Source organism: Thalassophryne amazonica, chromosome 8 (assembly GCF_902500255.1).
Source record: "Thalassophryne amazonica chromosome 8, fThaAma1.1, whole genome shotgun sequence".
Classification (NCBI taxonomy): domain Eukaryota; kingdom Metazoa; phylum Chordata; class Actinopteri; order Batrachoidiformes; family Batrachoididae; genus Thalassophryne; species Thalassophryne amazonica.
Window position 1 is genome coordinate 89,621,075 of NC_047110.1, and position 13,087 is coordinate 89,634,161.

The window sequence follows — 13,087 nt, forward strand, 5'->3', positions numbered from 1 at the left end:
GTTCCACAAAATTGATGAACTCACTGACTGAATGCCACACTATTATTGTGAACACCCCCTTTTCTACTTTTTTTTTTTACTAATAGCCCAATTGCATAGCCTTAAGAGTGTGCATATCATGAATGCTTGGTCTTGTTGGATTTGTGAGAATCTACTGGTACCTTGTTTCCCATGTAACAAGAAATATACTCAAAACCTGGATTAATCTTTTTAGTCACATAGCACTACTATTATATATATATATATATATATATATATATATATATATATATATATATATATATATATACACACTTCACATTGTCATTATGGGGTATTTTGTGTAGAATTTTGAGGAGAAAAATAAATGTCATCCATTTTGGAATAAGGCTGTAACAACAAAATGTGGGAAAAAATGAACTGCTGTGAATACTTTCCAGATGCACTGTACCTCCAAATTTGATGGAACAAAACTCTTAAGATGTCATTGACTGTTGTATTTTTCACTTTCTGTTTATGGCGCCAACTCCACAGAATAGAAATGCTGTGATAACCTTAACATCTGTAAATTAGTAGAAAATGCCCATTTGAACTTGATTTGTCAATGATCCAGAACAGACAGACAATCAAATGACAAGCTTCCGTCAACAATATTAATATAAATTAATAAATGCCCTTTCCTATTAGGACTGACACTTTTTGTTGTTGTTGTCGTCGTCCTGTTCTAGCTAACCTGACTGCATCTGTCTGTCCTCCTTAGGTGGGTGGAATTAAAGACAAAGTCCTAGCAGCACACAGAGCAGGAGTCAAGTGTGTCATTCTCCCAAAACGTAATGAGAAGGACCTGGAGGAGTTACCAGAAAATGTCCAAGCTGACCTAGACTTTGTTACTGCCAGCACACTGGAAGAGGTGTTGAATGCTGCCTTTGATGGAGGCTTTCCAGGGAGCACATGTGAGCGCCCTCAGCTGCCCAGCAAGCTGTAATGCACTGGGCAACGACAATAACAGTGACAACATGACAGTCAGGAAGTGTGCTTGATCCACTGAATGAAGCAGTGTTTGTGCAAGTTTGTCATTTGTAGAACATGGTCATAATTATAACAAGTTAATGAGGAAATCTTTGCTTGAGTGCAGTGGTGTGAAAGTTTGAATTATTAAAGTATTCTGTTGGTAAAACAGAATTTCCATCTGTTCCATTGACAAAATGTACTTTGTAAGTCTCTCCCCACCAATTCAGCTGAATGTATGAAAATGCTACAAGTCATGAAGAAGGGTGCAGTGGACTCTTAAAGTCATCAAAAAAAGTAAATAAAATTCATACCATCTGATGTAATAAAATTCTCCAACATGTATTCAGTGCTGTGGAAATGTTCATGTATCCATGTGTTGACTTGTTGAAACATAAGTGCCTTCAGCTGCTCTCTTGTTCTCTCTCAGGGTTACCACAGGTGGATCTCCAAGTTAATTTGGCACAAGTTTTATACTGGATGCCCTTTCTGAACCAACTCCATATTACATGGAGAGGGGGCAGGGGTGACCTTGAACAGAAAACATTCCATACTGAAAGCAAGCACACATACCCACCACCACTACTGCCAAATGTGCTAATTGTGATTTACTGTAAATTAAATAGACATGCATTTTACATTTTTTTAATTCACTCTGAAAACTTTTTTCACCAATATTTCTCAGATGTGATTTAAGATTTTGACTTATGTATTAAAACTGAGGCGGCCTCAGTTTTACCCGGGGTTGTATGTAATCATGCACTGAGGTGCACATCTGTGAAATTTAACTTAAAGTTTAAACAATAAGCAATATTACTCACTTTAAGGTTTCAGTGACAAATGTCTGTTGTAGTTCAGTTTGACACATTAGATGCAGTGTTTAGTTCTTGTGTGTAACATTGTCAAATACTGTATAATTACTAAAAATTATTTTCTCATTAAAGTGATCTATAAAAGTTGTCTTTTCTGTGTAATAAACAATAATTGTTTCACTTCTCTTGCCCTCTACTGCGTGGAGGATGTTCCCATGCACATTACCCAGAAGCCCTCTGGGTTTGTTTAGTCTGCTGGCTGCGTGCCCAAGCTCAGCTGTGTTCCTGAGGTGTGGTTCCTGCACGGGAGCACCTGGCCACATGGTGGTGCAGGAGGGCAGACAAGCAAGTAAAAAAAGTAAGAAATTAAGCTAAAGTCATTATGACTTAAATTAACACCACACTACAGTTAATTTCTTACTTTTAATAAAAAATGGCTGCATAAGGTTCCTTAGTACTGATTAAAATGAGTACCAACCTTATACGAGGTCAAAACCCTGATGGATTTGAATCACGTGTGCTTGCATGAGCCAACCTTGAACCTTCATGCACGTGTGAATTTTTTCACACGTGTCGATTGCTTCATTTGCTTGTAAGCGGCCTTTGTGTGAGGATGGGTGTTGTCTCTCATCAGATTTTCTTTGCAAGGAAAATGGCGAAACGACTGGAGCAGCACGACTACATCAGATTTTGCCAGAAACTGGGTGACAGCCAGGTGGAAACCATTCGGATTATTCAGACGGCTTTCGGTTACGATCCTATGGGCATCACACAGATTAAGGAGCGGTACAACCAGTTTAAAGACGGCCGCACAATGGGGAAGGGAGCTGCGCTCTGGTCGGCCATCAACATGCAGAAATGACCAGATCATTTCCAAAGTGAACGCTGTGGTGATGCGGGACCGTCGTGTGACTATCCGAAAAATTGCGTAAGAGGTGGACATCAGCATTTTTTCAGCACATTCCACTGTGACAGAAGATTTGGCCATGAAAAGAGTTGCAGCGAAATTCATGCCGATGGCTTCAGCATGAAGCTGCTGACGGAGCAAAAGCACCTCTGTGTTGAAGCCTCACAGGACATGCTGTGACTCCGAAAAATGATGCCCACCTCTTCCACTATTCGGTTGACTCAGATGGCTTTCGGTGACTTTTCAGTCGTGTGACTATCCGAGAAATTGTGGAAGAGGTGGGCATGTCACAACATGTCCTGTGAGACTTCAACACGAAGGCACTTTTGCTCCGTCAGCAGCTTCGTGCCGAAGCCTTTTGCACAAATTTCGCTGCATCTCTTTTCATGGCCAAATCTGTCACAGTGGAATGTGCCGAAAAGTGTTGATGCCCACCTCTTCCGCAATTTTTCGGATAGTCACACGACGGTCCCGCATCACCACAGCGTTCACTTTGGAAATGATCTGGTCATTTCTGCATGTTGATGGCCGACTGGAGCGCGGCTCGCTCTCCACCACTGTGCGGACGTCTTTAAACCAGTTGTACCGCTCCTTAATCTGTGTGATGCCCATAGGATCATCACCGAAAGCCGTCTGAATAATCCGAATGGTTTCCACCTGGCTGTCACCCAGTTTCTGGCAAAATTTGATGCAGTCGCGCTGCTCCAGTCGTTCCACCATTTTCCTTGCAAAGAAAATCCGACGAGAGACTACACCCATCCTCACACAAAGGCTGCTTACAAGTAAATGACGCAATCGACAGGTGTGAAAAAATTCACGCATGCGCACGCAAGTTCAAGGTTGGCTCATGCAAGCACACGTGATTCAAATCCATCAGGTATTTGAAAAAATAAAAAGGTCGGATACTTTTCTAACAGACCTCGTATATAGTCAATGCTCCCAACAAACGACCAGTGTTGCCAGATCTGAGTGTAACAAACACATACAAGCTACTTTTACATTTACATTACAATGTTGGTATTAATCTCACACACGGGAACAATATACTATCATCAAGTATTTTTAATCAGTCGAGGTTATTTCACTGCATATTCTAATAAGCAACATTTTAACTTCAAATGTTCAACTATATGCACGCAAATTTTCTAAGCTTTTCTCAAACAGCCTGATCTGACACAATGAAAGCAACAACTCACAAGGACAAGGAAGTTAAAATCTTAGACAGAGAGAAGAAATGGTTTGAGAGAAGGGTGAAGGAGGTATTGTATGTGAAACAGTTAAAACCCAGCCTTAACTGGGGAGGGGTCTGAGATACGCTTTGTCCCCTGTTTACAATGGGGTACTCAGGACAAAGCAGTTTCAGTCAATTTTTCAAGGTTAATGAGCCATTCACGTCATCAGGAGAGGCGTCAGTCCCATCGTGTCATTTGCTAACTAGAGCGCAATAGGTGCTAATTTAAAGCAATTGTTTAGGCACTAGCCAATAGCAGTCTGCCTCTCAGTAGGAGGGGTCTGCTTAGATTTAAAACTCCAGTTTTACTGGCTTCTGTTTGTTCTTCTCTACAAGGGTCAGACAGAAGTCAGACTACCAGAGCAAGAACTTTAGCTGAGGAAGCTTCTATGATTTGAAGTGAAACGTATCTCAGACAGCACAAAATCCCAGCTCATGTATGCGTACATGCATGCACTCCTGCAGATGCTGTTAAAAGGAAAATATTGTTTAAAATTAATTGCTTGAAAGAGGGGCTTTATTGAACATTATACAAATAATGAATGTTTGAACAAATATTTCATGGAATGTTCCAGCTTTCACCTCATGAAATATTCGTACCACTGAAAGAACGTAAAAACATTCATTCTTTGTTTAATATAACGGCTAAAACTGATCCTTGTCATTTGATATTTTATTAATATATAAAACAGAAAAGGGACTTACATTTTGGTGTTCCACTGCTGATAAAGTCCAAATTGTGATGTGTAGTCCAGTGATGCTGTGCACTGACTTCAGATTCCATAAAAAAAAAAAAAAAAAAAAAGACTGTGTAGTTGTCTCATTTGTGTTGTCCCTGCTCGTGTGCGTGCTCAACAACTGGGTCAGCACTTGGAGATGGGGGGGGGGGGGGGGGAACAAACAAAAAAAACACGTCAGAAATTAGTCCAGCTTTTCATTCTAAAAGCCTCCAGACAGCAGTGGATTTGTTTTGTGTGTATAGAGTGCAATGATACCAAACATATGGAACCAAATTGTACTCTAAATGCAATGAAACACAAATGGGATGAATAATCCATGTCATGTGACATACAAAGCACCAATCAAAACTTTTTCAAGATTGCGCTGTCGATGCAGCTGCTTGTTACTTCAGCACTGCCCCCTCTTTTCCTACTTTCACTATTTTTAATACTTTTTAAAAGTGCTTTATTGTTTTTATTTGCAGTGGGTGGTACCCTGTGCAAGTGTGCACATGGGAAACCCACTTTTGTAACTCTTGTGATTAGTTTTCCACTTTTTTCAGCACTTTTTGAGGTAGTGTGGGGAAATCCCTTTGTCTCCGGCTCTATAAGTCCCACTGTTTACAGCCGGGATCAGATGCTTGGACTAAGAGACTATGTACAGTGGGCCGGGTCCCCACTATGCTGAGCACCTGGACATACCTGCAGACATACAAAGAAGACGGAGAGGCTGCAAGGGTGGCCGGATGAAGTCGAGAATAGGGATGGGTATTGATAAGATTTTATCAATAGATGCCATTATCAATTCTGCTTATCGATCCGATTCCTTATCGATTCCCTTATCGATACCTCGTGAATTCTGTACTAAAAGTAGACTTTACAGGTTTTCTATGTATTTCATTGAGTCAAAGTAAATAAATATGAAATTGGTCACTGTATCCTTGATCTCTGGACATAAATAAACAAACAAAATGGTGTTTCGCTTTGAATTTATTAATTCCGACTGGATTCTATCGTTCTAACTTGACTCGTCAGAGAGCCGCGCAGCGTTTGGAGCTGTATGAACAGAACGGAGGATGATTCTCGTTTCTTTCACGTTTCTTAATCCACACAAAAGTGACTCACGATTGACATATTCAGGGATGAAAGTGGTGGAAAACAAAAAAAGCTGAAACCCAAAATTACCCGCCAACACCACCTGCACAAAAATGTTTCAATTTTAGAAGCTCGGAAATGCAATATGGGACTATTCCAGATGATAAACTGGAGTGAGTGCATCATCCATTTAGGTGAGAAAAAAAAAAACAACTTTCCTTATTCAAATTCATTCCAGTAGTATTCTGCTCTTACTAGGATGCAGCAGTTTTCTAGCTTGGCAGATAGTTCTGGAGGAAATCACTGAAGAAATGAACACAGAAAATATGGTTTGACCCAAAGAAACTGTCATTAAACTTAAATAAGACAGGGATGAAATGGAGGTGTTCACAGGAAACAGATATTTATTTCTGTATGTATGTATTTATTTATTTATGTTCATTGTTAGTTGGTTTTATATTTTCTGTTTCTATTCAGGTTCTTTTTGTCTCTTTCTCTAAAATTGTATATAATAAGTATATATTGTATATAATAATCATTAGATTATTAATATATAAACAAAAATAAATTTAAGAAATATTACAATTTGAAAACAAATGCACCCGAACGTGATGACAGCTTCAACTGCTTAATGCTAACTTTTAACATTGAAAATGCCATAGACATGCTAAAGCGTTAGCATCGCTCCCGTTTTTAAGTTATAAAATACATCTATCAACTGTTTCAGAAGACCATAACAGGTCGGTTTAACATAGAAAAGGTCAATAATACTCACAGACGTATGCTCTTTAGGGTTTTAGCAAGGGAAAAGTAAGCGAAAGAAAGAATAAACGAAGCAAATAGATCTAAGCATTGCTTCAATCTGCGAACCACTGCATCGATTGGTTCAAGGTTCAAAGCAAAGCCGCGCTGCAGAAAAGTTGATTATAGACCCGCTGTAGGGTCTGTAATCAATGTAGAGATATTATTTTCCTGACAAACACCCCCCAAAACAACGGCCACTCTGAAGCACCGATAACAGAATCGTTAAGCACAAAGCTTATTGATGTCGGTGGATCGAATCATTTCTTAACGATACCCATTCCTAGTGGAGAAGGACTTATATTCCGTCTGTGGTCATGGGGAATGTCAGGTCTCTTCACAACAAGACCGAGGAGCTAGCAGGGCTAACCCGTTTCCAGAGGCTGTATAAGGGCTGCAGTCTCATGTGCTTCACGGAGACGTGGTTGGATGAACGTACTGGACTCTGTTATTAACATGGACGGCTTCACACTTATCTGCGCGGACAGGACGTTGGCGGAGAGCGGGAAGAAAAGAGGGGAGCTCGCCGTTTATGTGAGTGAGAGATGGTGCAACGTAGCTCATGTTCACGTGAAGGATCAGATCTGCTCCTCAGACATGGAGCTACTCACCGTGAGCATGAGGCCGAATTCTCTCCCACGGGAGTTTTTGAAAGTGTGATTACGCTCTGCATGTACGAGGTCTGTCAATAAAGTATAGGTCCTTTTATTTTTTTCAAAAACTATATGGATTTCATTCGTTTTTACGTCAGACATGCTTGAACCCTCGTGCGCATGCGTGAGTTTTTCCACGCTTGTCGGTGACGTCATTCGCCTGTGAGCACTCCTTGTGGGAGGAGTCGTCCAGCCCCTCGTCGGAATTCCTTTGTCTGAGAAGTTGCTGAGAGACTGGCGCTTTGTTTGATCAAAATTTTTTCTAAACCTGTGAGGCACATCGAAGTGGACACGGTTCGAAAAATTAAGCTGGTTTTCGGTGAAAATTTTAACGCCTGATGAGAGATTTTGAGGTGATACTGTCGCTTTAAGGACTTCCCAAGTGCGAGATGTCGCGCAGCGGTCCCAGGCGCCGTCGTCAGCCTGTTTCAAGCTGAAAACCTCCACATTTCAGGCTCTATTGATCCAGAACGTTGTGAGAGAACAGAGAAGTTTCAGAAGAAGTCGGTTTCAGCATTTTATCCGGATATTTCACTGTTAAAGGAGATTTTTTTAATGAAAGACGTGCGGACGGGTCCACGCATCGGGACGCAGCCGGCGCGGTGCGGCGGCACAGGAAACACACCTCCGTGTTGATAACCATTTGTAAAATCCAGGCGGCTTTTGATGGCTTTCAGTGGAGTGAGTATATGAGAAATTGTTTAACAGCTGGACATGTTCCAACTTGTCCTTAAGGCTTCCAACGGAGGTGTTTTTCCTGTGGCGGAGCGTCGCGGCGGCTGCGAGCCGACGCTGCAATCAGTTTCAAACAGTTTGCAAACAGTTTCACATACCTGGGTGTTCACCTCAACAACAAACTGGACTGGACTCACAACACTGACGTCCTGTGCAAGAAAGGCCAGAGTCGCGTCCACCTCCTGAGGAGACTGAGATCCTTTTGGAGTGAGCAGCTTCTTCAGTGACAGACTGAGGCACCCTCAGTGCAAGAAGGAACGATAGTCAAACGCCGGTGGTCATTCTAAGAAAAGTTCTGTTTCTCCCTTTTGCTTGGCATACAGGATTTACACCAGACGCCCCTCTGCTGTCGTTCCTCCCTGCTCCTGTCAGACTGTACAATAACACTGTGAAATAACCATATGCAATAATATGTCCACAAATCATGTGCAGTAACAACTTGTTTACAAATCCCAGCACTAATGTCACCTTATCACATCTAAATTCCACTTCACATATTGTAAATAAGATGCTATTTTTTTCAATTCCAATCATGTTTATATATGTATATGTAAACACACACACATCATATTCTATTTCTACCTCTTTCTTATTTTATTGTATTGTTACAAGTATTATTATTATTGCTTATCCTTGCACACGCTGTTTGATGCACATTTTCCTCTACTCGCACCCATCTGGTGTGTTTTTTAAGAGCTGACGTAATGTGAATTTTTCCACTGTGATAGTAGAGAAGCTTGAATCTTCGACTGGACTGGGTTGCTTGACGCAAGGACGTTTCGCTTCAAATCGCAGAAGCATCCTCAGCTAAAATTCACACAAAAGCTGGAGTTTTAAACCTAAAGAGTCCCTTCTACTGAGAGGCAGACTGCTATTGGATAGTGACTAAACAATTGCTTTAATTAGCACCTATTGTGCTCTAGTTAGCACTCTCGTAATGACAGGGTAGCTGTCCCTCCTAACGATGGGACTGAGGCCTCTCCTGATGACGTGACCTGAGTACCCCATTGTAAACAGGGGACAAAGCGTGTCTCAGACCCCCTCCCCGGTTAAGGCTGGGTTTCAACTGTTTCACATACAATGTCTCCTTCACTCCTCTTTCAAACCATTTCTTCTCTCTGGCTAAGATTTTAACTTCCTTGTCTTCAAACATGTGGTTAGTGTCTTTAAGGTGGAGAGGAACTGCAGACTGAGGTCCACTGGCGCCCTCTCTGCGGTGCTGGAATAGCCTTTTGTGTAACAGCTGCTTAGTCTCACCTATGTAGTGTTCGTTAGTTTTCCTGACATCTGATAGAATACACTACATTGCTCTGTTTGTAACTAGGGATCCTGTCCTGAGGGTGGACTTATTTCTGTCTCAAGGTGTTAACAGGTTTAAAGTAAACTGGGATTTTGTGCTGTCTGAAGATCCTCTAGTTTTTCCCCTACTCTTGCTAAATAAGGGAGAGACACTCCTTTTCTTCTCTCCATCTCCTGTCTGTCTGGTCTCTTTGTTCTTTGGGACTTCTGCACTTTATCCAGAGACCATCGTGGGTACCCACATATTGTGAGGGCTTTCCAGACAAGTTGTTGTTCTTTAGCACTTCCTTCTGTAGTTGTGGGCACCTGTAGGGCTCTGTGTTGAAGAGTCCTGATCACCCCGAGCTTGTGTTCAAAGGGGTGGTTTGAGCCAAAGAGCAGATTTTGGTCAGTGTGAGTGGGTTTTCTGTAAACCCCTGACTGGAGCTGCGTGTTCTCTCCAATCGTAACATCACAGCCCTTACCAAAAAAAATAGTACTGATAAGTATATAAAAAGTAAACTGGAAGTATACTTGAAACATACTTGCATGTACTACTTTTTGGTAAGGGAGTCCAAGAAGGCCAAATGGTTGGTTCTAAATAGGAAACACGTGGTGTTAAGACAAATCTCCAAGAGTTGGCAGATGTGGTCTGGTGTGTTTGGTCTTTTCAAGTAGAGACACATCCTCCAGCAGTCTCCACAGCCTCACAGCTGTGACAGCCTCAGCGGTGGGGATGCAGGTGACCAACGATGTCACATCAAATGACACCATGGTTTCATCTGCCTCCAGCTGAAGGTCCTTGATCTTGTTCACAAAATCAGGTGTCATCACTGTGTGTGTACACACACACACTTTGCACTGGGATACCAATTAAACAACTGCAAATTATAAAGATGACAATGCTCATACCGCTGTGGGCATTTTAGCATTATGTTACATTTTGCTCTTCATGACATTTTTGGACAGACGTGACCAGTGTTCTGGTGCAACATATAGTCTAGAAAATACAATACTTGCCAGACTCGGAAATCCAAATGTGGATGAACTGTCCTGCCCTCAAGACTTGAACAGATAAAACTCGTAAGTGGCACAAAGTATGAAAAAGATAGATTTATTTAATGACAAAACAGAAAAAAAAAAAAAAAAACCGAGTTGAGAAAGAGCAGCAACATTACTCACACTCCACATGAAGAGAACGGGGAGACGACTGGCTTGGCCTCCACCCACAGAGAAATAATAAAATAGGAAGACCACACAAGAGGACAGAAAGACAAAATCAGGAGAAACAAGTCAACTCTGAAAAACAAACCATCAGAAGAACAACACAGTTTGATTTTAACTACAAACACTGAAGTTCAGCCACAAGTTTTAGAACCGCCTTTTGTTTGTTTTTAAAAGTCATTAAAACAAAGATATTTATGATAATCTCAATTTTAATAACAATAGCAACATTGTAACGGTACAAACTGTCCCTCAGTTCTGTTTGGGTGATCAGTTGGTGGGCAACAACTGCCGCACACAGCAAGATTGAGTTGAAGTGAGATCGGGAGAGTAAAGGGAGGAAGTGAGCGGGCATCTCGCCAAATGCCACCTCTGGCACGCACATACGGAAGCACGCACGTACCTACACACATGCGCGCGCACGCGCACACACGCGCGGTTCTCTTTTTACACAAAAAGAGCAAACACATATTTAGACAATAATCCCCAAAGAAATGTTGAAATGCTAAATTAAAAAAAAAAAAAAAACCTCATTTCACACAGTCTACAGTTTGTGTGTGTATATGAGGGTGTGTGTTATTTCTCCACACTGAGAAATAATCCAGAACTACCGCAGCCTTATTGAATCCATACAGAGCAAAGTCCAGTTGGAACTTGAACCATTGGAAAGTGATTCGATGATCAATTTTCAGCAGCATGGGGACTGAATTGGACTGGTTTTGTTCTGGTCTGGTGTCACACAGATGATCTAGGCTGAAGTTTTCTCTGAATTTAACTGGCTGCTACATCGGTGTTAATGGGTAAAGGTTTTAGGGCAGTTGGACTCAAGCACATCCTGGATCTGAGACCCGGCCAAAAGGAGCTGTAGGCTCTGGGTTTAAGCTAATCAATAGAAGAGTCACATCACGTTCCACAGGTCTGGCTTTGATTCTAATAGCATGTGTCGTCGTTGTGTTAGCATGTGTTGTGGCGCTGTGGGTAGCGAAGCAGATGGACTGTTCTTAGCAGGAACGCTCAGAGGTAATGAGGCATTTTTCCACACAGAAGAGGAGAAACCCAGATAGCAGTGAGCTACCCAGTACTGACCAGGAGTCCATGTTGAAATCTAGCTTGAGGCTTCCTCAGAACGCCGTGTGTGCGGCGTCTCTCAGCCAATGCTGCATCGCCTGAAATGTGCGATGACGACGAGGGAGAAGAAAATGGTGTGAGACACAACAAGAGGCAGGTAGCAGCGATGAGGAAACCACTCTGACACGGTGACATAACGCAAGATGAGTGGGAACTGCTTTTTAGTTTGTGTTCATGAGCACGAGAGAGACTGTGCACCTTCACAAGTCTCACATACGAGTTTAAGTCTATAGCATCACTACAGTTATGTCCTCGTCTGTGTGTCCATCCATCCCACCCCCAGGGCCTCCGTGGCTGCCCAATCAGACAGTCCAGTTTGATGTCAAGGGGGTGAGGCAGACAGGAGGCGCCATCGGGTCGCCTTCCATGTGACCCGAGATAATGCTCCCCCACCCCCCCATTACTACCCCACCCCCAAGAACCCGTGACTCTTTGAATCCTGTGTCATAGGCTCTTAGCACATGGAGATGGTGACATTAATGCCAAGGTTGCCGTTTTCTGCAAACAGCTGTGCGATGGATGTGTCGAACACCAGACAGTCGCTGTTCATGATGGCCGTGGCGATACCCTCATGGATGGAGCGCGGTGTGGCCTCCCAAGTCAGTCGGCGCCGGTGCCCATTGAGTTCCAGTCGGTAGGCGAAGTTTTCTGCTTGCTTGCGTGTTCCGATGAGCTGCACAATAGCAAAGAACTGCTGGTGACCATCATACTTCTCCTGCTTCTCCAGCACCAGCATGAAGTGGAAGCCGAAGCACGACTGCATCATCACCCAGTCCACCGCGCCAGGCAGGTTGATGTCTGTGGCCAGGAACACAATGTCCTCCCCCTGCAGACCACAACAGGTTAACTTTTATTTAGACACCAAAACAGCCACTTACAAACAGCCAAGTGTAGTCAGACTTTCTGTGTACCCAATAATGATAACTGCGTGGGGTCTACACATGAGCTGTTTGAAATCTAGAGCATGCCTTTGCGTTAGGGGTCATGAAAAAAACAAAACAAAAAAAACATGGATGGAGTGACAACACAGAGTCCTCAGTTGTAGTCCATTTAACTGGGTTGGTTGGTGTTAGCTGTCTTTTGAGCCATGGGCCGTCATGATCACTGGACTCTCTAAATGTATCTCTAAAGGTTGCTGAGCTGCAACATTTCTCTCTCTGCACATTTGGCAGTTATTTTTGTGCCTTTGTTATTATGTTATTGTCAGTATGACCAATGCAGATGGTCACACAGACTCTGGTCTGCTTGAAGTTTCGTCCTATACTCAAAGACCTCCTGACTACTGTTGCCACTGTGCTTCTAAGGTTCGAAACATGAGCCTGCTTCACACTTGACGGCGTGTTTGTGGAATTCAGAGGTGCGTGTAGCACTCACCACAAACCCTTCACAATGTCACATAGCTGCCAGCACTCAACAGGGCATGGCAAGTGTTTTGGTCATGTTCCAAAATGCTCGCTACTCAACTTCACTTGTTGCATATATATATATATATATATATATCAATCACTTTGGGGAGA

At 42.5% G+C, this 13,087-nt stretch overlaps 2 protein-coding genes across 3 annotated transcripts in view; one reads left to right on the plus strand and one right to left on the minus strand.

Moving 5' to 3' along the window:
• Positions 1-1,860, plus strand: part of lonp2 (lon peptidase 2, peroxisomal) — a 30,098-nt gene extending 28,238 nt beyond the window's left edge. The window contains exon 17 of the mRNA XM_034176963.1: positions 740-1,860. Coding sequence (XP_034032854.1) covers positions 740-964 — 225 coding nt within the window. The 3' untranslated portion in view covers positions 965-1,860. The remainder of the gene's footprint in view (positions 1-739) is intronic.
• Positions 1,861-10,316: 8,456 nt separating this feature from the next.
• siah1 (siah E3 ubiquitin protein ligase 1) overlaps positions 10,317-13,087 on the minus strand; it is a 62,649-nt gene continuing 59,878 nt past the window's right edge. For both annotated transcript variants that reach the window (XM_034176966.1, XM_034176964.1), the window contains exon 5: positions 10,317-12,396. In XM_034176966.1, coding sequence (XP_034032857.1) covers positions 12,025-12,396 — 372 coding nt within the window. In that variant the 3' untranslated portion in view covers positions 10,317-12,024. The remainder of the gene's footprint in view (positions 12,397-13,087) is intronic.